This window comes from Limulus polyphemus, unplaced genomic scaffold (genome assembly GCF_000517525.1).
Source record: "Limulus polyphemus unplaced genomic scaffold, Limulus_polyphemus-2.1.2 Scaffold179, whole genome shotgun sequence".
Lineage (NCBI taxonomy): Eukaryota > Metazoa > Arthropoda > Merostomata > Xiphosura > Limulidae > Limulus > Limulus polyphemus.
The window spans coordinates 209109-233415 of NW_013665789.1; the positions used below are offsets into that span (position 1 = coordinate 209109).

A 24307-nucleotide genomic window follows, 5' to 3' on the forward strand; every position below is an offset into this window, starting at 1 on the left:
ATGTTAACTAAATCTTATTTACCATAGCTTTGCTTGCTTGCATGGTAATGATTATACCATATATATAAAATACAGGATTTTAATGTAATCACCATCCTTACCTGTTCCAGATTTTGACAGTTTCTCCACTGGCTGAGAGGATTGAAGTATTGTCTGAGCTGAAAGTTAAAGTTCTAGCGTCTGTTCTGTGTCCAGGCAATTTAACTGCACCCACACAGAGACCAGAAACTCCCTTGTTTGTGATGTCTGATGTGTATACTTCAATACTGTTGTTATTTAGGAGGACTGCAACCTAAAAAATGCACACAAGTAAAAATACAAATTGATATTATGACTAATTTCAGGGGCAGATACAGGATTTTGGAAACTGGGCTCAATATATAAGTGTAATTATATATATATAAAAGCTAGTTGTAACAATATATGTAATTTCTTAATATGTTAATTAATAAAATGTTTTAAGAATAATAAAGGGCATACCATTCCAATTATAATTAACAATTTAAAATAATTATTGCTTATTTAAGAGTGTAGCTGAGTGATTAACTCAATCAATAAAATCAGTTACCTATGAGCATCAATTAGTGTCATAAAATAATAGATTAATCAAAATCATGAATAAATCTATTTATGTCACAAAAATAATCAATTAATTGAAATTAATGGTTCAGATTATTACTCTTTTTGATTATTCCAACTATCCAAATAATTGAAATATTGCCACTATGAATTCTCAATGTTATTTTCAATTATTTCAAGGTAATTCATCTTAATCAGTTAGTATCATAACTCATTAAAATAATCAACTAATAAAATTAATTTTCAATTATTCCAACTACACAGGCCTCATGTGAGAATAATTTATTGGTTGAATGAAACTGATTAAGGAGTCTGACAACTAATCAATCAACAAAATTCCACTAATCACCTAGCTCTATTACAGACCTTCATAAACTCAGCTACAAAGTATCTGTACTTTTTTTTTGGTTCTGACATGACTTGGCAATATAGTTTTTATTCTTATCAATATATTTCATTTGAGTTTACTGATGTTAATTAAACCATGTATCAATACTTTTCTTATGCCTACCCACTTTTGTCATGTAAATATCTATTCCTCGGGCTTTACTACCAACTTTTAAAACCGGTAATCTCTGAATCTCATCAGTCAACGATCTCGATGAAGTAACTTCTTCTAAATGTGCTTCATTTCCTGTTTCTTGTAATCTAAACACAATTTGTAAAAAGCAGTCATTTGACTATTAATTTCAGAAATTTTAGAAACAACTTAAACCAAAATGATGTTTGCTATTTCAATTTACCATAATTTAAATGAAAATCACGTTAACCTAAACAACCACAGTAATCTGCTGTACCATAGATGTAAAGTGGTTGCATTAAAAAAAAACAAATCAATGGGATGGAAAAACTGGATGCAATAATGACGTAAGCTGTCGTAACCCTTTCCAAAATGAATGTGCAGTCAAAACCTTCACTGTTGAAAGAGCAAGTACCAACTTTAAGATTGCATAATAATTTCATTTGAGACTTATGGTCTTATTGTTGATTAAAGGTCAGGTGTAGTTGTAACTGTTGTCTGTCTGAATGGACAGCATGAAATGAATCATGTAAGCCTAAGTAAAAAATTTAAACCTTCACAATTTTATAATTAAAAGTAAAGTTACAATAAAACAAATTAAACATTTATATTTATTATGTATTTTAGACATTATTGAATTACCAAATATCATGATTTAGGAACATTAAAAGTTAATATTAGCTAGGGTAGTTCAGTATCTCTTTTAAAGTGTAATAACAACATTGAGGATATTTTCCTTTGTATTAAAATTGATTTTTTGCTTTTTATTACTATTTTAATTGATTTATGACTAAAAATGACTGAAAATAAAACTTTGTAACATTTGTAACACATGATATGTATTCTTAATTTAAATCTGAGAATCTTCTTTTACATTGGTCATAAAATCACAAAAGTTCTGCAACTGATACAACCCAATCCTTGCCAATAAGTATTTACTTTTTATTCAAGTCAAAATTTAACCTTGTTCTATTAAAAGTGGAGAGATGAATCTCCAAATTTAATATCACATTTATTTTTCCTTTATACACTTATCATATTACATTTTGAAGATGCATGATAAAAACAAAACAAACAAAACATAACCATAATTACTTTTGGAGCTTTTTTCTTTCTTTCCTCTGTCGTTTCATTAGTCGTTTCTTAGCTTCTTCTTCACTACAAAGCTTGAATATTTCTATAATGTTGTCTGTTCCCTAAAACATAGAAATCTCATTTTTAAAATGCCTGTTCCCTTTAAAATAAAAACTACTGCCATTGCTTAAGTTGGACCTTTCAATCTACCATGTTTATCTGTTACCTATAAAAACAAAAAATTATCTTCAATTTTGGCATAAGCATTTTTACTGTAGTCTTTTCTTTAAAAAAAACCTTTTCCATTACTCAGTTCATAGAATATTTCTATCTGTGTTCTCTGCTTCTTGTACAAATAAAAAAAATGAAATTAATGAATTTATTTTCAAATAAAAAGTTGCTAAGAGTTTATGGATTTCTTAAACACAATAAACAGTTGTTAAATGTATTGATTTTAGATTTGTAACGCTTGAGTAGTAAGTCTCAATTCTATTTCTAACACAACACTATAAAATAATTAAAAAAATTAATTTTAAAAGGAGAATAGAGATCATTAAAAAAGTACAGAAACAAGTTGAATCAAAATGCAAAGATTATAATTTCAAGCCTACAAATAGAAAGAAAAAAAAATTAAACAAACTAAGTTGGAAATAGTGAGTACATTATTTTCTCAAGCTACAAATCTCTATTTTGACTCCACTAAAATTGATAAGTACTGTAGACAAGGAGTCAAAATAGGGATTTGTAGCTTGAGAAGTTAAACTTTTTCTTCTTTTTTAGAGTCCCTAGTTGTAGGCTTGAAAATATAATATTTTCATTTTGATTCAACTTATTTCTGTACATTTCTTGACAACCCTATTGCCCTTTTTAAATTAAATTTTTTAATTGTCTTGTTTCTGAAGTTTTTTTTATGCCCATTTATGGAGAATAAATATTAAGCCACATAAGTGCATATGCATTCAGTTGAATGTTACACTCTTTTCAACAGTTTACTGCTGCATTGGTTTTTTTCCACCCAGCCATTATTTTCTGAGCCAGGTGGTTTTGTGCCTGAGGTTTCGTGCAAACACGCATTTAACAAGCATTGAGTACAAAGGAAGCCACTCACATCAACACCACATATATTATGTATTTATAGTCACATAAATCAACTTTCAATGAAAAATAATCAAATTTTTAAATAGGTCATGGAGATTTACAGCATTTCTTATAGTATATCTGTCTAGGTTTTGGTGCAAGATACCTAGTCAAATTTGCTGTAGGCTTGTGAAACTACTAATAATAAACTAAAATATGCACTCACAATTTCAGTGAAGTACAAAAATCAGTAGAATAAATAACCACTCACAAGAGTAGAGAAATCTACTATAATAATTGTCTAATGCTAGAAAACTCACTGAAATAGTCACAGAAAACCATGTTGAGACAAAGTACAACAGCAAATTCAAGAAATGATGAATCCTCGATGTGGTAGTTTCCAATTAATACATATTAGTAAAACAAATTTTTTTCAATGGCAAAAAGTGAAGGACTTAGTAAAATTCTTCAGAGGAAAAAAATGAAGGAGTTTGAATTAATTTTAAAATTACCCTATGACATACTCAATATTGCATTCATTACTATTGTCCAGGTTTCAGTAAAATATTCTTAGCCATTTTTTCTGTAGCTGCTGGTAAAACTATAATCAATAATAATTAGGCTGTGTCATAAATAAAACAAAGAGTTTCCAAGTAGTATAAAAGGTAGCATTTCTGACTAGATAATGGTGCTTAAATGGCTTCTACATTTCTGCAATGCGTGAATGGATTTGAAGAGCTTATGTTGTTAGTGAAGAAGAACTTAGAAAAATGTAAAGGTTAGAAATATTGACTTTCAAAAATCAAGTTAAAAATGGCCCTATGACCTTCACAGGAGTTTGTTTAATAGATGTGCATAGCTTTTGACACAGAATACTTAGCCATTTTTGCTGTAGGCTTCACTGCTTGAATGGCTTCAAAAAGAAATTTGGCTAGTAGCAATGAAAAACTGATAAAATCTCTCCATCTCTTTCAAAAATCAATCTAAATATAGTCCTATGACTTGCACAGAAGTTTTTAGTAGGTTTTCATAAAATATACATGGCCATTTTTTCTGTAGGCTCGTGAAACAATAATAATATGAAGACCAAATGGATGAATTTTGTCTAACAATCGTAAAATCAACTTTTTCATTATTATCAATATTTTTGCAGCCTTAGCCATTGAGATAGAATATCTTGAGTGTTGTTTCAAGAACAAGTCTGGTTTTTGCCCATATATTCTATTAGAAATTTTGCAAAATTCCTGGGCAAACTCTATTATGAACTACCACTGTGGTTCATGATAGTGTTTTTAGTTTTACCATTGCATCTTAGAATCCATATGGAAAGTCATAAAATTTTGGCTAAATTTTTTTCTATATTTTAAGATAAATTATTAACTGTATGTGATATGTATTTCATTTATACTCACATGACAAGCAAGAACTGCTTCCTTTTCATCCACTTGTAACGAAATGACTCGACTTTTCCCCTTTCTGATTATTGTACCCAGTTTTTCACATGTAAATGGACTCTATAGAGAGAAAATTATATTAAATTTACTGATTCAGGTTAAAATCAAAGAAAGACATGCTAATAAGAGAATAAATAAAAACCTCAACCAGTAGAACTTATTAATTTTGTGCAAATTTGACTTTCACTCTTACTATGCAAATGCCCACAAAGTATGTGTTTCAGCAACTGGTCATTAACCACGAATCTTTAGATTCACAGTCCAGACACATTAACCACTAGGTTATGATGAAATAAGATCATAATAAAGCTAATCAACAAACTAAATGAATGGTTTACATCAATACTTTAAATCCAACAAGTAGATAGATAACAGAAGTCACTAGAAACATTACCTACCACTACATTTTTTATATGCTGAGATTCAATCAACATTTCTTTTCAGAAAAAAAAAAATGGTCCTGTATAAGAGATACCAGTTTAACACATACTATCTGTTGCTCACTTTAACTTCATATTTCTTCGATACAAAAAGTGAAACCCTGTTAAGAAAATGTGTGTGTACATGTGCATCTAAATTTTCCCATCTCCTCTCTCCAAAATTCATTTACAAATAAATTGTTTAACAATAAATGTTATGATACTCAATGCAGGTATCCAATAACATTTAAAATAGTTAAGGGTAAGGCAAATTATGATATATTTTTAATCAATTCAAATCTTACATAGATATACTTTATTAATATAGTTTCTCTTCTTAGCCTCTTTGGAATTATCATCTTACCAGAGCTCAAAACTAAAATCATTAGTTCATGAAGTTGTCCTATGAAAGATTGTGTTTAAATCTATGTACACATTCTTGGTGATTATTTACAAAACTTGATGAATACAAATTTAGAAGCAATTATTTTTCATGATGTAGATATGAAAACTTAAACATTGAAACACATGCAACAGCAAAGTTTATACCACAAGACTCCAAATAATCAAAGAATCATAATTATACAAGCCAAGTATAAGTCATTTGGTCATGCTCGATTTCTCCAAATTTCGTGAGTTACACGAGTCCAATTCCAGGTTTTCTTCTATAATACTTCCTCTTTTCATTGCCCATTCCCATCTTAGTTGAATTCAATCACTAATGTAGGTATAAATTGCTCCTAAGTTTCAGCACTTTTCTGCCTGTCAAGGAGGGAGTTTTTATATCAAGAAAATTAATTTGCCATTTGTTTTGAAGAGAAGTTTTTGAATGATGATTGAGTATTTACTACAAATGTGGTTTTAAGAGAACTATTGCAATAATACAATTGATGTGATAAGAAAATAATGGTGATCAATGAATGCTGGGACAAGGATTGATACTGAAAAGAGACACTCTTTAGGTAATGGGTATATTGCTCATGATAGGTTTGGGTGTCTGAAACCCAGAAGGCCTTTTATTTTTCTTGTCTGTTTACGTGCAGCAAAGTTGCAAGTGCATATTTGAGGATTCAGATTTGGTAGGCTTTGGTTTCCCAACATTTTTGACAAGCTTTTATACTAGTATAAAATAATGATGCTCAAGTAGTTGGATTTTCCAAAAAAAGTTAAAACTTCACAAAGAAAAATTTTGACACTTTCAACTTCATATGTAAATAAATTGTACATCTTGTAAGTAATTCTATTTATCCTACAAAAACTTACATCTTCATTATTATTTAGTTCTTCATCATCGTCATTTCCAGTCTTAGATTTTTTCATCACAGGTACACTTTGGTCCTTGTGGCATAAAAAGATAGATATTTGCAAATTACTGTTACTTATTGTGAAGAATAACATGCCCTATCTATCTTTCACATTATTTCATAATTAGTTCATTACATCCAAAATACTTTCACACTCGTTTCTATAATAAAAAAAACTAAAAAAATATGGTCGCAGAAAAAAAATAATTAAAATTACCATAAAAGCTTTTGAGAACAGTTAGGAATTTTAATTTTTTTGCATTAATAAACCTCTCACATTGATATTAATAACTTCTAAAGCAACCTCTAATTTAATCTTACAGCTTAAATAAGTATTTGATACAAATCATTAGAAATCTTAATTAGTGATTTGTTAAATTTAGTAGATAATAACTAAGCCATCAATAGTCAAACATTAACTAACCTACAACACATTACAGAATCCAATTACTATTACATTAAAAAAATCATTTGTACAAAACCCACTGGTCATTTTAATTAGCATGACACACTTCTATAACTATACAGGGTAGACTCACATTTATTTCAGAACCAGAAAGCCAATTAATGTTCCAAACACGCAGTTCACTGTCACTAGATCCTGTGATCATTTGTGTATCTTCCCGTATTAGGGCAAAATCCCAAACCTAAGGTGTGAAAAAAAAAATTCTTGGTTTTAAGTATATCTCTAGACCATAATATTTAAAAATCAAATAAGAAAATGGTGTGCAAGAATAGAAACAGAATTATACAAAACTAATGCTACATTTCATCTCAGTGGTTGTTCAATGTTACCAGAAACAGAATTATACACAAATAATGCTACATTTCATCTCAGTGGTTGTTCAATGTTACCAGAAACAGAATTATGCACAAATAATGCTACATTTCATCTCAGTGGTTGTTCAATGTTACCAGAAACAGAATTATGCACAAATAATGCTACATTTCATCTCAGTGGTTGTTCAATGCTAGTAGAAACAGAATTATACACAAACAATGCTACATTTCATCTCAGTGCTTGTTTAGTGTTATTTGCTAGTAAAATATGTCCTTGGCATAAAAAAAAAGAAAGAAAAAGTAATGTTATTTACACAAAAGCAATTGCCAATTTTACTAGTTCTCCCTAAATACAATATTATCAGTAATTACACATACTTAATATAGTTTAAAATGTGAAACTTTTCAAAAAACTATCTGCAAGTTAATATCCATAAACATATATAATACCATTATTTCTACAGAAAGAAAAAGATATAACGAATGTACTTTATTTAAACTGCTAGCAGAATTTGTTTCAAAAGTGTAGTTTGTTGTATTATAGGCTATTAAAACTGTTTAAGGAAAAAATACATAAAATACTGTGAATAAAAAAATTTTGCCAATAACTCTGCAACAGAATTCAACAACAGTGCCAGATTCATTGAACTGACATTCTTTCCTTTTCTTAAAATGTTCCAATCAAATTTCAACCAAGTAGTACTTAAAATGTTTATTTATTATACAAATGCACCTCATATTTTGAAGCATTTTTTTATCTGTTTATCCTTACCCACAGTAAAGCATTGTTCAGTGAGAAATATGTTCATATTTATTATCAATTTCTCTACATGCAAGAAGAAAATCATTAACTTTATCCTTTACTTCATATAATTAGCTAGAATAATAATTACATTGTTTCTTTGTGTGTGTGAAACTATTTTTACTGGGATTAATTTAATACTAACTGATTATTTACTTCATTAAGTAGTAATATGCCATCTAAAGATATACAAGTGTTTCATCATTTTTTTAAAGATACTATTTTATGTTAAAAGTAAATGTTTTTTATTCTACTTTTAAAAGAACAAACAGAAGTACTTTACCTCACTTCTGTGTCCAACGAGAGTTTTGAAACAATGCTGACTATCTAAATTCCAAAACTTTACCATCGTGTCTTTGGAGCTGTGAGAATAACAAATTGTACTTAAGTTTTTGATACTATTAGTATAATTACAATCTACACATTAATGTGTAACAATTATAAATAACAAATTGTGCTTTTTCTGAAAAGTCACTCAGATGACATCAGGAAAATTAGAAATTTTAGTTTTTCTTTTTTTTCTGATAGTATATATAAATACATCAAAATTGTAATCACACAAGACTTTGCCCACTACTCTTAAAGTTAAGGTGTGAGAACTAACCGCTTAAAAACTGATATTCATTGTCGTGCTCTAGAAATACAGTGAAAATGACTAAAAAAGTATTTTCTCAACATCATGATTGCTTTCAAGAAGTCCAATTACATCATCTGAAGTGATTACTATTTACACACCATAAACTTGAAGTACAGTAAATGTTACAAAGTACATTTCAAACTTGTTTTTTTTTTTTATAGTATATAGGAACCTTAGAGGTCTGCTGGAATAATAGTAGGAAAAGGATGAAAATGCAATTATGAGTGTTAGGAGTAACAAAGTTATATTTTGAGTAAGACTTGTTTTTAACAAAGGATATCAAATTGTAAAATGGTCTAGTGATGAACTTTTTTGGTAAATGTATTTAAGTTTTGGTTGGATAAGAAATTTATCATTATAAAGATGCAATTACTTTGATTTTAAAGGTTTGGCTGAATGTTTTTGTGACATTGATGGGTTGAACTGTACTTCTCATTTTTATGTTCTCATAAATAAAATAAATTTCTATCAATGACACTACACATCAAATGTTGCTCACCTTGATACCAGAATGTTTCTATTCTTCATAAAGTGGCACTTTGTGACAATTCCTTTATGACCCCTCAGTCGAAACATACCAGCCTCATTGATGATGTCCCATAAAACTATTTCTGTGTCCTATTAAACATGCAAGACAAATGGTTTATCATAAATACTGGATAATTCACAGGTCAATCCAAGTTGATTGATAACAGGCTCAGTATTAGAGGTTCACATTTTCTTATATTGAAAATGTATTTCCAAAAGGTACTTACATCTTCTCACACAGCTATTTTGATCTTCTTTATGCCCCCTGAGGATTGCTAAAATTTTTTTTAAAGCTCAGCACACCACTTTTGAATATGTACATACCATGTGACCACTCACCACCAATGCTATTGTGCCACCTAAACTGACACAGCTAGCTCCCCCTGATGTTCCTGCTCAATCCTCATTTTTGAGAAATGGCAGAATCTCAAATGAAAAACACCAGCAGTGGGGAGGAAGGGTGGGAAGTGTGTGAGGGGAGGTACATACCAATCATAAATACATCTTCAGTGTAAGAAAATGTTAACTTCCAGTATGGTGGAGGGGCTGGTGTGCTCAGAGATGAAACTAAAGCATACATGCAGGGCACCCCACTATTTCTGGAACAGGTATGCTCTTCACCCCATAAGAAGGAAATGAACCTGACACGCGTGTAAAAAAATAACGTGCACAAGCTTAATTCATTAATTCATTCATACTTTTATACATCTCAAATTTCATTTGCATAACCTCAAGATACTTCTCAATATGTTTCAAATGTATTTTTTCTGTTTTTTAAAACTTTATATTTTATCTGTTATTTTTGTTATTAGAAAGTACATATAAATTATGCTTTTTTCATTCTAGAATGACTACAAATTATAACATGAAACCACAAATGCTTAGTCTAAATACCTTATATCTCATAACCTTATTCACCTATATATATATATATTTATCATTTATATTTTATTGACCTTGTACTAAATAAATCTAACTTACCCTTTTTTTCTGTCTAGAATGACTTCAAATTCTAAAATGAAACTACATTTGTTTATCCTAAGTAGCTTTAAACTCGTAACAGTTTATATCTATCTATTCTTAAATTTTATTGCTCTTTGAACCATGTCTAACTACTATTCATGCCCTTATAAGTTGTAAATTACTTGAGGAATGTGAAACTCACATTAAGCTATCCAATTACATTATCCGCGAGCTACTTCAAGCTGCTTGTGTGCATGCCTCGTGAAAACTTTTTTTTATTATATTCTTAGTTATTTTACCTAATCTAGAGAGATTCCTATTTTTACATTTTAGACACTTTTAAAATAACAAAGAATACACACAAAAAACAAGAAAATGTACTTACCTGGACTTTATTTTTTTGCTGTCAACTGTTGATGACATTAAACCATTTTTTTATACTAATGATAGTAGTGCACTAAATTTTTATTTAATTGAATAATGCACCAAAGAACATAGAATAATAACATGCAAAAAGCAGACAATGCCCCATAATTATCACAATTTTTCTGGCTTTCTAATTATGTGACAAAAGCTAACACACATTCATCCAAGCTATTGATATGTTTCCCATGGGAATGAAGCTTGTACAAAAAGAGAAATTGACAATTCTCTGTTCAGAAAACAATGTAATATATCATTTGATAAATGAAAACCTTGGCTTTCTACTGGTTAAACATAATATAGTATTAAATATAAGAGAACTATTAACAAATCCTGAAAGAGAGGATGTGACAGGTGGATGTAGCAAGAGGGGTCTGATTTTCTATTTGATCACTCTGTAACTAAACAAGACTGAAGGCTAGAAGAATTATGCTTTGTCTGAGTGATGACAATATTACAGTGAGTAACTGACGTTAAATTTCATACGTATTGGAGGGATGGTGAATAGATAAGAGAAGAGAGGATGCTAAAAAAAATGTCACATTTCTCACACTAGGGGAAATTCAGGATTGTTTGTAATATTGTCTTATATATATTTATGAACTTAAAATTTGTATACCATTAAAATATGGATTATTAGCTATAATCTTGTGCTATATTAATTGATTCAACAAACAAAATTAGTTGTGGTGACTGGTCAAAGAAATTAGCAAATGTATAATACTAAAATTGGAATTATAATCTACAATTTGATACCAAACTTATTGACACACATTCATAAGAGTGTAGTTCAATAAAATTTTGAATGCAAGTCAACAAATGCAATGACATGGCCTTTGATCCGTGTGGAACAGGTTAAACAGAAGATAAAAAAAACAAAAACAACCACCATCATATGAATAACCTTTCCAGTGGATTTTACAGTCATAGTTTGATAAGTTTTATCCTACCAGGGTCATATTATCCAAAATGGTGAGTAGGCAGTTCCTTATAATTTTAATTTGGAAAATGTAATATTTTAAAAGCATTATATTAGGTAAAGAGTAGTTTTGATTACGAAAATTTCATTGCAAAAAAAAATAAATTCATGCTTGTGGAGAAAGCGGAGACCACAAATGAAGTAGCTTATGGGTCCAATGTGGTCATAATCTGGCCCTGTCAAAAATATGCTTGTGAGGAACAACACCCACGTATACAAAAACAAGAAATTTCATTAATATTTTTTAAATAATAATAATACAATCACTATTAGCTTAAAGTTGCAAGTAGACTCAATAAGAGTATCAGTATAAAACCACTAAACTCAACCTTTAATAAAGAAATAGAAACTAACAGAAAGCACCTAACTCAATACACTAGTTTTAATGTCTACACATTGTGTTAAACATGTATTATTAAATACAAAAAAAAAATTAAATATCCTTTCCTCTGAAGTAAGTGAAAATTACAACAAAATTTTTGTACCTATGAATTTCATTTCCCATTTACAAATTGTTTTTCTTTTATATGAAGTTCTATAGTCCTTTGAAAGGAAACTTAAATTTATTTACTGTATTTCTCTTCAATTGCTAGAGTAAATATAATGTTTTTATTATGGTTTACCTTAGTCACTTCAGTGACAAATAATTGCAATATCAAGATTAGCTTGAATAGTAGACAAATTTTTATTCTATTTCTGAATGTAAACACAACTTCAAGAAAGTATTAAAATACTAGTAAATTTATGATTAAGCCTAATTTAAGTTAAAGTGGGGAATATTCAGATACCTTGTCAAGAACTAAGATAAACTCTGACCCCAACAAAATATAGTTTTAACTATGAACATACAAAAAAAAAGTTCTTACCTTCCCACCTGAAACTAAACGCATTCCATCACTGTCAAATGATAAGCTGGTAACTGCAGACTTGTGACCATTAAAAGTCACAACACATCTTCCAGAGGAGAGATCAAACAAACGAATAGCTCCATCAGCATACCCCACTGCTATTTGTTGACCATTATGATGTCGACTTAAGCAAGTAACTTCATGCTTCTCTCCTTGAAGTGTTAATAACTACAATAAAACATAAATGGACTTTAGATTTATGTAAAAATCAAAAAGTGAAAACAAAGGTGCAATCATCTTTTTAGTAGCTTTTATTATATTTTGATATGGTCAAAAAGTTTAATATACATGGATCTCAGATAATCTACTGATATGTATATCTGTTTATATCCTTCTTTGACTTCTATAATATTGTCTCATACATTTATCAATAACAAAATACTTAAAAAATACTTCACCAGCTTTGAAATGATGGCCAAAGAAAATAGAACAGTACAGAACTTCCCATTTTTGGTATGTAAAACTTTAAAGCTCTAATTCTGACACCTAATATCAGGGGTCTCCACGGCCCCTTTTTAGTGTATTTCTACCAATACACTTACTTTTGCCAATATAGTTTCCTGTGTTATCTCACAAAGACAGATTCACCAATGAAGGGGTACTTAGAAGGATCAAAGTTAGAAGAACATTACTATATTATGGCCATGTTGTCGGAGACCAGGCAATAAATAGAACATTATTGGAGAGCAAAACCAATGGGAAGACCAATAAGGAATTGGATGCAAGACATATGTGAATGGGTACAACTGGACTATGAGGGTGTGTCAGAGTGGCATGAAAAGGAAAACATGGTACACCTTGAGGGCGAACCTTCTGTAAAAGGATGCCATCTCCAGACCAGAGTTTCCTGTGTACTGACATTGTAAAATAAATGCTAGATAATTTTTAGGCAGGTAACTGTGCTACCTGATGAGCTATTTATCATAAGTTGAGCATGAGGAAGTGTTGTTTTCCCACACATCAAAAATAGTCTACACCATTTGCACACATCTAGTGCAATAATACAAAAGACTTGGTATCAGTTGAACATTGCTCAGCTTTATTTCTGTTATTTATCAGCCAGATATTCCTAAAAGTCAAGGCCACATGGGCTACTATTTCATGGGTATCTCTGATAACTTTTGATAATAATAATAATAATAACAACAAATGAATAACAATAGATACTGACAGCCTACCACAGAGCAGATTGTGGCTCAAATTTACATCAGTGGTATGAGCAATATTTTTTCACTATTTGAGAACAATGCTGATGCCAAACTGTCATGCCCATACAATGAAACAAAGCAAACTTGAATCAGTATTCATTTTATAGATTAACAAGATATTATTCAGCAATGGATGTGGATATGAGAGGTTGATTGTACACTTGCATAATGCAGATATTACTCTCTTTCTCTACATCAGCACTTACGAAATACATTCAATATTTATCCATATATCATGGACAGCAATGAAAACAAAGCTGAGGGTAAGAACTAAATGGTAATTTCAATTGTAGTGATGTAGCAGATAGCCTTATACCACAGTTGATGTTATTGTACATTAACACTGGCAGTGTTAAACAACTAAAATTTCTGAACTATAATACATATTCAGTGGCAATAAAAAATAAAATTACAATAAGCTAAAATAAACTTAAATACTTTGAGTAGCACATATCAATTAGGTTGTATTTTAACCAAATCATCTGTTGCCAGGGTTATCTGATACAATAATCTAAACTTTAGTGAATTCTAGATTTATTTTTTGTTGTTGGTTGTTGCTGTTTTTTTTTTTTTTTTGGTGGGAGGGGGTTACAACCCTAAAGTAATACTCTGCCAAACAAGACGTCTTAACATTATTTATCTGTATTACAACTTGAAACATTTTAGGCTATCACAATTTTTTTCTTCAATGAAAATGTATATTCAACTTAATAAAACCTTAAAACTAAATTAAGACTTCTCAACAACTTTATAAGAAAGATTTTTTAAAAACATGTTTCTAATTATTACTCTATAAAGCAATTTATGCCTAAAGTTTAATAAGTTTTATTGATATTAACCCTTAGTAAATATGCAGTCTGGTGGCATAGTAGTTATATAACTGTTTAGTATGCAAAAAGTTGTGTTCATTTCCAAGCAGCATCAAGTTCTCATGTAAGTGAAAATGTGTGTTTATACATTAATTTTAGGTTAATATGTGGGAGCAGTGAATATCAAAGATATGGATTTAATATAGAGCAGTTGTTCCTGTTGGATATAAAAGACTTTTAGTGTAGGCACTAGTATTTAATTTATTTTGTGAATTAATATTTAATGATTGTTTAGTTTTCATAATAAGGGTGTTAAAAGTTAATAATTTTAAAAATGATAGTTATGAGATCCTTGGTTGTGTATGCCCAAAGTTTAACAAGTTTTATTGATATTAACCTTTAGTAAATATGCAGTCTGGTGGCATAGTAGTTATGTTTGTGTGTGTGATCAACTGTTGTAGAATTGTTGACGTCACATTTCTTGAACCTTCGCTATTTTTCTCATTATCTTAACTCTTTCAGCATTGGCTCAGTCCCTGGGACCAATCTAGAAACCATTTTGTGCTTGTTAGTTTTCATGCTATAACTTTTAAATTATTAAGCGAATGTTAACGAAATTTGGTACATTATTAGTAAACATTAAAATGCTTTCTTATGCAAAATATCAGATTTTTTTTTTATTCAGGCTTGAGGTTTGTAAAGCAATGTTTTTCTTAAGCCTTGTTTTTCTTTTCATATGTTATCTGTCCAACATGCAAAATAATTTTCATTTTACGATTACAAATACTTTTATGCATCAAAAACTTTTCAAATTTCACATGCAAAATCTTTAGTGTCCAAATAGTTATCAAACATTTCTTAAGAAAAACTTTATATTTTATCAGTTATTTTCAGCAATTAATCTCTGTACAGATTCATTAGATTTGACCAATCTCGTAACCACCATAAAAAAATTTAGAAATAAATATAAGTTATGCCTCTTTCATTCTAGAATGAACACAATTAACATGAAAACATAAATGTATAGACTAAATAGCTTAAATCTCATAACATTATACATTCATATATATTATTTTTTATTATATCAACCTTTCAGCTGTGCCTGGCTAACAATACAGAAGTTACAACGATGCAGCCCACATGCACTCATGTTACCATATCCAATAACATAAAACTCACTTTTGGTCTGTACAAAGTAACTTGCCTTTGCTGTGTTTTAGTGGATTAGTATTTTATAAAATACAGTCACATTTCAATTAGTATACATTATATATGTATATAGATTATTGCTATTTAGAAATAAGTTCTTAAACTTATTTATTTAAAACATAGAACAGTAAAAAAAGAAGTAAAGCAAACAATTATCTCTTCTAGTTACGAACTTTGTACGTAGGTCGCTAAGCCTTTAAAAATTTCTCACACAGAGGATATGACACAACATAATTTCTTTTAGGTTTATATATATACATTTGAATAACTAAAAAATCATAAATTACTACATCAATACTATAGGATTCCACCATAGTTTATCAAGCTTAGTAACTAAAATGTATTTTAGTCTAAAAAATATTAAATTTTCGAGCAGACTAAAGAAACACCCCACCTACTTGAAATATTGGTTCAAAAGAAAGAATTGGCATCCAACCCCATTAAAATGGATGATAAAGCCACTAGGGGGACATTCTATTTAGAGTTTGAGATACAACTGTGATATCCATAGTGTAAGGAATTTTTTGTAGATATGTTTAACTTGTTTTGAATATATTATTTTAAAATAAGTGTAGTGTGCATGCTCCATTTATTGTCAAATTTATCACCAACAAGTTACAGACACCTGCTGTAAAAGAATCCTCAGCCCACCCACATACATACATAAAACTCTGACAGTTCCCATCCTTTTCTAATTAATAACCAGCTTCTGATCCCAAAATTTCATTTACTGCTTTATACAATATTAACTTTTAAAGTAGTTTTAAATGAGATTGTAAAGCATATACTTCAGTTTCTATATTTTGAAATAGATGGGTTATTTTCAACCATCTTGTGGACTGGCTGAAATCTCCTTGTGAATCAAAAGTTTGGAAAAACTGATATAGAGTACAAGTTAAACACAATAAGCTAGATTCTTAACTTACTTTTAGGGATCATACCTCTAAAAATCCACAAAACACTTTCCCGTAGAACCTCCTAAAAATAATTACAGCTCCCTTTCCCCTAGAATCATCACCAAATGAAATTTGTAGCCACTTTTAGCAAGTAACCAGGGGATCACTCAAGTATTAACAAAACATTTAGGGACAAGGGACCTATTGGTCCATCTAGGCTGTTTTATCCTCTAAACTAAACAAAAACTACTAAATAAAAAAAACCTAAAGTCAGCCCTTATCTATCATATAGATATCAAGCACTCTCTTAAACTCACTTAAATTTACTGCCTCCACAACATCTGAAGGCAACCCATTCCAAAGGCCGACCATTCTGTTAGAAAAATAAAATTGTCTTAGCTGAAGACTCCTACCCTGCCAAAATAGTCATACCATTTTCATCAATAAGTATGAAAAAAATAAAAAAATGCACGAATACTATCAATTCCCTTAACAATCTTAAACACCTCAATCAAATCCCCTCTAACTTTTGTTTTTTCAACAGAAACAATCTCAGAAATCTTAACCTGATAAAAACCTTATAACCCAAGTGTTTTCAAAAGGTGAACCTTTCTTATTCAGGGGCAAACTGTCTGCCCCTGAAGAAGAAAGGTTCACCTTTTGAAAGTGCTCGGGTTAAAGGTTTTTTTTTTATCATTTTGTATCAAGACTTATTGAACCTACATGTTTTTCTGACATAATGAAGATATCTTAACCTCTCCTCATATGACAACCCCTCCATCACAGGCACCATTCTAGTAGCTCTCCTCAGAACCCTTTCCAACAATTTCATGTCCTTCCTAAGGTAAGAAATCTAAGACTGAACACAGTACTCCAAATATGGTCAAACCAGTGATCTATACAATGAAATTATAATTTCTTTAGACTGGTATTTAATATTTCTGTAGATACAACATTAAATTACATTTGCCCTACCATCAGCAACAGCACACTGGTTGGATGGCTTAAGATACTGATCAACCACTACACCAAAGTCCCTTTCTTTTGTAACACTGTTAAGGTTCTTCCCACACAAATTATGACAACCCACATGGATTATCTTGCATTTATTATAATTAAAACCCATCTGCTATTTATTTGCCCTACTCACTAAATAATCAAAATCCTTTTCTAAAGCAGCAGCATTCTCCTCACAGCCAAGCAACATCCAAGACCTTAATATCATCAACAAATTTAAGTAATTTATTGATCATTCTTTCATCTACATTGTTTATGTAAATCAAAAAGAGCTAAAGTCCTAAGACTGAGCCCCGATGCACTCCATTTGTGACATTAATCAAGTTTGACTGAACTCCATTTATAACAACCTTTTGCTTTTTTCTGTCAAACGTTTTTCTATCCAATTAGCTAACTTATCCCCCACACCTATAGGTAATTTTTTTAAAAGACTTTTATGTGGCACATTGTCAAATGCTTTCTGAAAATCCAGAAACACCAAGTCTACACCCTTACTCTCATCTACATAAGCAGTAACCTTTTCAAAGTATGTCAAAAGATTTTTAAGGCAAGATTTTCCTTTGGTGAAACCATGTTGATTATACAATAAAATTCTAAACTTTATTAAATGACTTTGCAAAGCATCTTTTATCAGACTTTCCAAAACTCTTCCCACAACTGATGTAAGACTAATAGACCTATAATTACTAGGAAAATTTTTATTTTTATCACACCTCTTGAAGCAAGAAGTAACATTAGCTAACTTCCAATCCTCTGGTACCTGGCCACTATTCAAGGACTTATAAAAAAAAATAAAACAATAATAATAAATAAATAAAAAAAATAGTAGCAAGTAGTTCACATATCCAATCCTTACCCACCTCTAAAACTCTTGTGAAAATATTATCTGGCCCATGAGTCTTGTTGCTCTTTAAACTTTGCAGTGTTTTTTAACAAGCTCAGAATTAACATCTTGTTTCCATCTATCAACTGTTCAAGATTAGGAATATTACTTAAATCTTCATTAGTAAAAACTGAAGGAAAAACAGAATTTAATAACCCATCCATCTCATAAGCATCAGATACAAGTCTTCCCTCACTATCCTTCAAAGGTCCTATCTCCATCCTAACATTTTGTTTACCCTTAATGTATTTACAGAAATTCTTACTGTTAATTTTTATATTTTCAGCCAACATCTTTTCATGTGTCCTTTTTGATGTCCTAATTTCTTGTTTGACCAACTTTCTTGATCTTCTAAATCTCCTATCATACCAGTCCATTTACATTTCTTAAATTTGTGATGATTGTCTTTAATTTTATCCCTTATAGGCTTATACCCTTTGTGAGCTAACCTTGTTTTTACTTGCATCCACTCTTTTCTTTCTATAAGGAAGATGTTTATCTTGATTATTTACGAAATTTTTACATGTTATCAGTGTCTCCAAAAATGTCAGCTGCCCAATTCACAATAGATAATTCTTGTCACCTCTCTTCAAGAATTGCTTTTTTTAAAACTTGTAACCAAAATATCAATATTCCTGATCTCCATATGCAGCAAAACATTGCAACCAATAGTGCAATGATCACTCGCATCCATATGTTCCCCAATTTTCACCCTCTCATCTATTTCTATATTAGAAGTTAACAATAAACTTAAAATAGCATTGTTTCTAGTAGGTTCCTTGACCAATTGGTGAAGAAAACAATCTTGAACAGATTCGAAAAACTTTTCTTCCTCATGGTTTGACTAACACTTCCCAATCTATATGCCTGAAATTAAAATCACCCATCACTATCCAATAATAAATATCTGATATTTCAATCAGCATTACTTGGAAAATGTTCCCATTAGCTCAATAAATTAAGCAGAAAACTATTCCAAAGAAGTGAAATAATAATATAAGGTAAGTTTATTATACTTTTAATATTTAGAAGTTAATTAATGCTTATTGACAATAAACTGAAATCTGAATTGACTTGCTGAAGTTAAGGTTTTACTAAACACTGAAAGGTAAGAAATGATACAAAACAGAACTATCAAGCACTAAACCATGAATTGTAAATAACACCAGAAAGTAATCAAATGTAACTGGTGTGATTTTATATATTTAATTGAACATGCAATTTTTGCTGAATAAAGCAATATGTGTCATGTTTTTTAAATAATTACAAACATCAAGCTAAGTAAAATGTCATTTATTTAAGTCAATTAAAATCAATTTTTGATTAATCATATTTTTTGCTGGTTATCTAGGTTTTAGCATACCATAATTACCAAAAATATAAACTTTTGAAAGATTAAAATTCTATCTTGAAACCACAATTATTTCATTTAAAGACAACTGTTACAAAATACCTGAATGTACTGCTATGGGATTTACTGTTTCAGTTTTGGTAACTAATCTAGTTATGAAAATAATGAGATAACTATCATTTCACACCTAATACAGTACTGCTGAAAATTCACTGATGATGTTTTTTATGTTGTTGATAAAAATGACAATTTTTATTTAAAAATTAAATGCTCCAAAATGACTACATTGAATAATACCATGAATAATATTCCATTTCAAAAGATGGGAAACCCAGTAAATTACTGTTATTTAACCAAAAGCTCCTGCAGAACATAACCAGGCTTAGTATCTTAAAATGTATTCAATGAAAAAGTTCTACAAATTGTGGAATAAAAAAGGTTTTTCTTTGTTCACCCCCACAGGAGTGAAAGTTCTGTTTATAATGTTTTCATTCCTTGGTATTCATACTTCATGATAGTGTTAACAGAATGTGCATGGGCTCATTCCATTGGACTGATCCTGTATTTTTAAGAAATATTGACTATAATTCTGAACTTAGTATGTTGTATCTATATAGTAAATTTTAGTAAAGTGTACAAGTCTGTTGCATACTAAAAATTACATGAGTTAGACTCAGAGAAGTATACGTACTCAAGGTATGTTTGTGAATCAGTCTGAATCAGACAAGTCAAAGTGCAAGGTAATGTTTATGTGAAGAATAATACTTCTGTCCATCGTATAGTTTGAATATTGTATTTGTATAGCCTCTAGAACCTACAGAATACATATACACATTTTTTTCAGTATCTTTAAAAATCTATTACATATATTGTATTTAATTTCCTCTACCATGAACTGTTGCAAAACCAGCAAATGGTAAAATGAATAGTTTATAACTCTGGCACCAAATACGTAATACCATGTTGAATGACACTTTGTAAAAAACTAAAAAGTCGTGGCTCGCGCACTTTTACCCTCACCAGTACGCATACGATTAATAAAGATAAATGATGTTACAGGCACTGCCCAGAAGAGACGGGGCATGATGTTTTAAATTTTTAACTGTGCTACTATCAGTATGAGAAGGCAAACATATAAATCTCTGAATTATAAAATTTATACAATCAGGGTCTACGAAAATGTTACTTGATTAATTTCAAGAGGGTTGATACTGTTAACCCCCAAAGTAAGGGTAACTTTAGACTTTAGATATTATGAAACGTAATACCTGGGACTCGAGGTTTTGGATCTAATTATTAAGTTTATCACTTATTAATATTATAAGTTAAAAGTAGGAAAATGGATCAATTAGCCTCATTAATAAGCCTACCTTGTCTCCAGTTTTTGTATCCCATATGGTCACGTTTTCGCACGAAGCTGTAGCTGCAAATCTTCCTTTCGTTCCTTTATAGTTCACAAAAATTATCTTTGCAGAAATACTTCCAACGATACCAAAAACAGGACCTGGTACAAATCTTAAATACTGTCTCGTCAGTCCCATTTCCGTCCATGCGGTAATTCAACGAGGTATAAAGTGGCAAACACTTTTGAAATGAGATCGCCCTCTATACTTGTTTTATTTTATATATTGAAGAATAAAGATGATGCAATACAAATTAAAACAATTCAACATAAATAACAAAAATGTTTAATCACAACAAAACATGTCTTACGAGTTCTTTTGTATGTTCAGATAATCTTGTATGATATATTTTAATAGTTTAGTTTATATGTTAGCATAAAAGGTTTGTGATTTAAGATCGAAAACTTGTTTAATAATGTAGGTCTGGAAAACTAAATATTTTGACGTCAAAATTTCTAATAAATTCGAGGGTAGATTATAAACATGGAGTTCACCTAAATATCAAAAATATAGCAGAGTTGTTTCCAGCTGTAGAGTGAATCAGTGTGTTTTCACTTCAGCCATGAAGTTGTACAAGTAAGTTTGTTTTAACGTTAGTTTATTGTAGTTAGCATCATTTGTAAATGTGGCCTATAAAAGTTTCCACAGTGTTCAAGCTTATAAAACTTTTAAAGAAGAAATAAACTAAATTGTTATAATTTATGTGGCCTGGATTAGATAACTTAAAAGAACCTACCAACAAGAGAATAATATTATGTTACGTATCTGCTCGTTTGTTAATTTCCGGTATAAATTTTTTCCGAGGAACTTCAGCGATACAAGTCTTTTCTTAATTAAAACTAGTTTATTCTTTCTTGATACAACTTTGTAATACACAAAATTTCCATCATCACTTTAAACTTAACAACCTTTATAACACACGCTATAAATCACAGTGGTTCACACAATTTACTTACGGTACCTACTGTTCACTTGACTCAGTTATCTCTATCTTCAGTCTATCTGCATATCTGTCTATCGCTGGCTTATATACTAAAAACGATGGCGTCTAGCAAACACTGGGACATTCGCGAGGTTCCCCGATAAGTCACAATCCTTCTAGAAACTCCAGCGTGACTTCCACTGTCGTAACACTGCCCCTTCCTTAGTATTGTTCGTCCCGAACAACAGCCACTTACATTCAACCAATAGATAATTAACAATAACTTGACTAAATGTACAGAATTTACAAACACAAAATTAAAATACAACAAAGACTCCTAATTTTACAGGACGTATCTTCTTCCGTACTGGTCTCCGTCTCATTGGCTTCTGCTTCTCATAGGGTTCATCCACTCTATCAGGAAATGTCCCATTATTGGTAGCAGTAACATCAGTGGCAGAAACTTCATTAACGGCTTCACTATTTTCCTTCTCAAAATCGGGTAGAGTCTCTTCTTCTACAGTGGCTTTTTCATGTGACACGTCTTCAGCAGCGTCATTTGTTCCATTGTTCACTTCGTTTCAACTGAAATGACCTGGACCGTGATAACACCAAAGCCTGTTGGTATGCACCGTCTTTGGTTTTCCTCGCCGACCACATTTTATTCGGAAAGTCACGTCTAAAAGACGATCCACAATGTCATATGGGCCTTACCATGGAGATGACAACTTACGAGACTTCCCTTTGGTCTTCCTGGGATTATACAACCACACCTTGTCTCCTGGTACAAAGCTGACTTCAGTTGACTTCTTATCATAACATAGCTTCATCGAATCAGCAGACGTTTTTAAGTTTGAACGCACTTGATGGTGAATATCGTCCATCCTTTCCGATAACACTTTCACAAACTGTGACACATACTCAGGCAACTCTTCGTAAGGTGGGCGTCCTTTTAACAGATCCACTGGCAACCGAAGTTCCCGACCGAACATCAGCTTTGCTGGAGTGTATCCAGTGGCTTCATGCTCTGCTGTTCTATGGGCCATCAACAGTGGAGGGAGTAAGACATCCCAGTCATCTTGGCGGCTATTACAAAACTTTGCCAATTCCTGTCCAAGTGTCCAATTGTACTTTTCTACCATCCCACCAGACTGTTGGTGAAGTGGCATTGTCCAGGTCTTTCGCATGCCAAACAAGTTGCAATATTCATGGAACGCAGCTGATTCGAAGTTACGGCCTTGATCCGAATGCAGTTCGTATGACATACCAAATATGAAGAAGAAATCACTAATAGCCGAAGCTACAGTTGTAGCTTCCTGATTTGGTATTGCATATGCCTCAGGCCACTTGGTGAAATAATCCATCACCACACAAGTGTACTTGTTTCCAGCACGAGTTTGGGGCAATGGACCAACAATGTAAACGGGTACTCTTTCCATTGGTGTGCCAACTTGATATAACTTCATTGGAGCACGTCCATTATGCTTGTGTCTCCTTTTAGCACAACATGTACTGCAGGTCCTGCACCATTCTTCCACATCTTGCCTCATACCTATCAACTTAAATCTCTGTCGTAAGGGACTCAATGTCTTCTTAACTCCGAGATGTTAGACTATCATGGGATTGACGCAGCACAACTTCCCATAACTTTCTCGGTATAACCATTTGTCAGGTCGTCACTTTCCCATCTGCAGTTTCCCATCTCCGGAGAAGAATACCATTTTCAAGCTTCAACTGGTCCTATTGTGTCCAATAGTTGTTTGTCACAGGGCTTAAGTTAGACACCTTCTCCCAAGCAGGGCGCAAAACACTTACTTTAAAAAAATCAATTATTGGCTTCAAATCTGGGTCTTTCTCCTGCTCTGATTTAATATATATACCTGGTTCCATTTCACCATCATCAACTCCTTCAGTGACTTTGACTTCAGCTTGATGACACCTGGTTAGCTCAACCTCTCTTTTAACAGTTACCGGAATTTGGCCTTTGTTGTTCCCAAACGTCATTTTATCAAAATTAATTACAAACTTCCTCGGTAATAAATAGTCAAACCTTAATATGCATTGGTCTTCAATGTCAGCCAAGGATACATTCTGTCGGTCATTTATGACCATGAGCTCTATAGTTACCTACACTGGTCCCCACAATCTTGTAGAATGTCCTG

At 31.2% G+C, this 24307-nt stretch overlaps 1 protein-coding gene across 1 annotated transcript in view; it reads right to left on the reverse strand.

Moving 5' to 3' along the window:
• Nucleotides 1-21403, reverse strand: part of LOC106478083 (WD repeat-containing protein 3-like) — a 49700-nt gene extending 28297 nt beyond the window's left edge. The window contains exons 1-11 of the mRNA XM_013938595.2: nt 21191-21403; nt 12406-12615; nt 9146-9264; nt 8293-8371; nt 6967-7074; nt 6387-6461; nt 4663-4764; nt 2195-2295; nt 1093-1227; nt 710-720; nt 102-294 (exon numbers count right to left, since the gene is read on the reverse strand). Of these exons, the coding sequence (XP_013794049.1) occupies nt 102-294; nt 710-720; nt 1093-1227; nt 2195-2295; nt 4663-4764; nt 6387-6461; nt 6967-7074; nt 8293-8371; nt 9146-9264; nt 12406-12615; nt 21191-21361 (1304 nt within the window). The 5' untranslated portion in view covers nt 21362-21403. The remainder of the gene's footprint in view (nt 1-101; nt 295-709; nt 721-1092; nt 1228-2194; nt 2296-4662; nt 4765-6386; nt 6462-6966; nt 7075-8292; nt 8372-9145; nt 9265-12405; nt 12616-21190) is intronic.
• Between the last annotated feature and the right edge of the window lie 2904 nt (nt 21404-24307).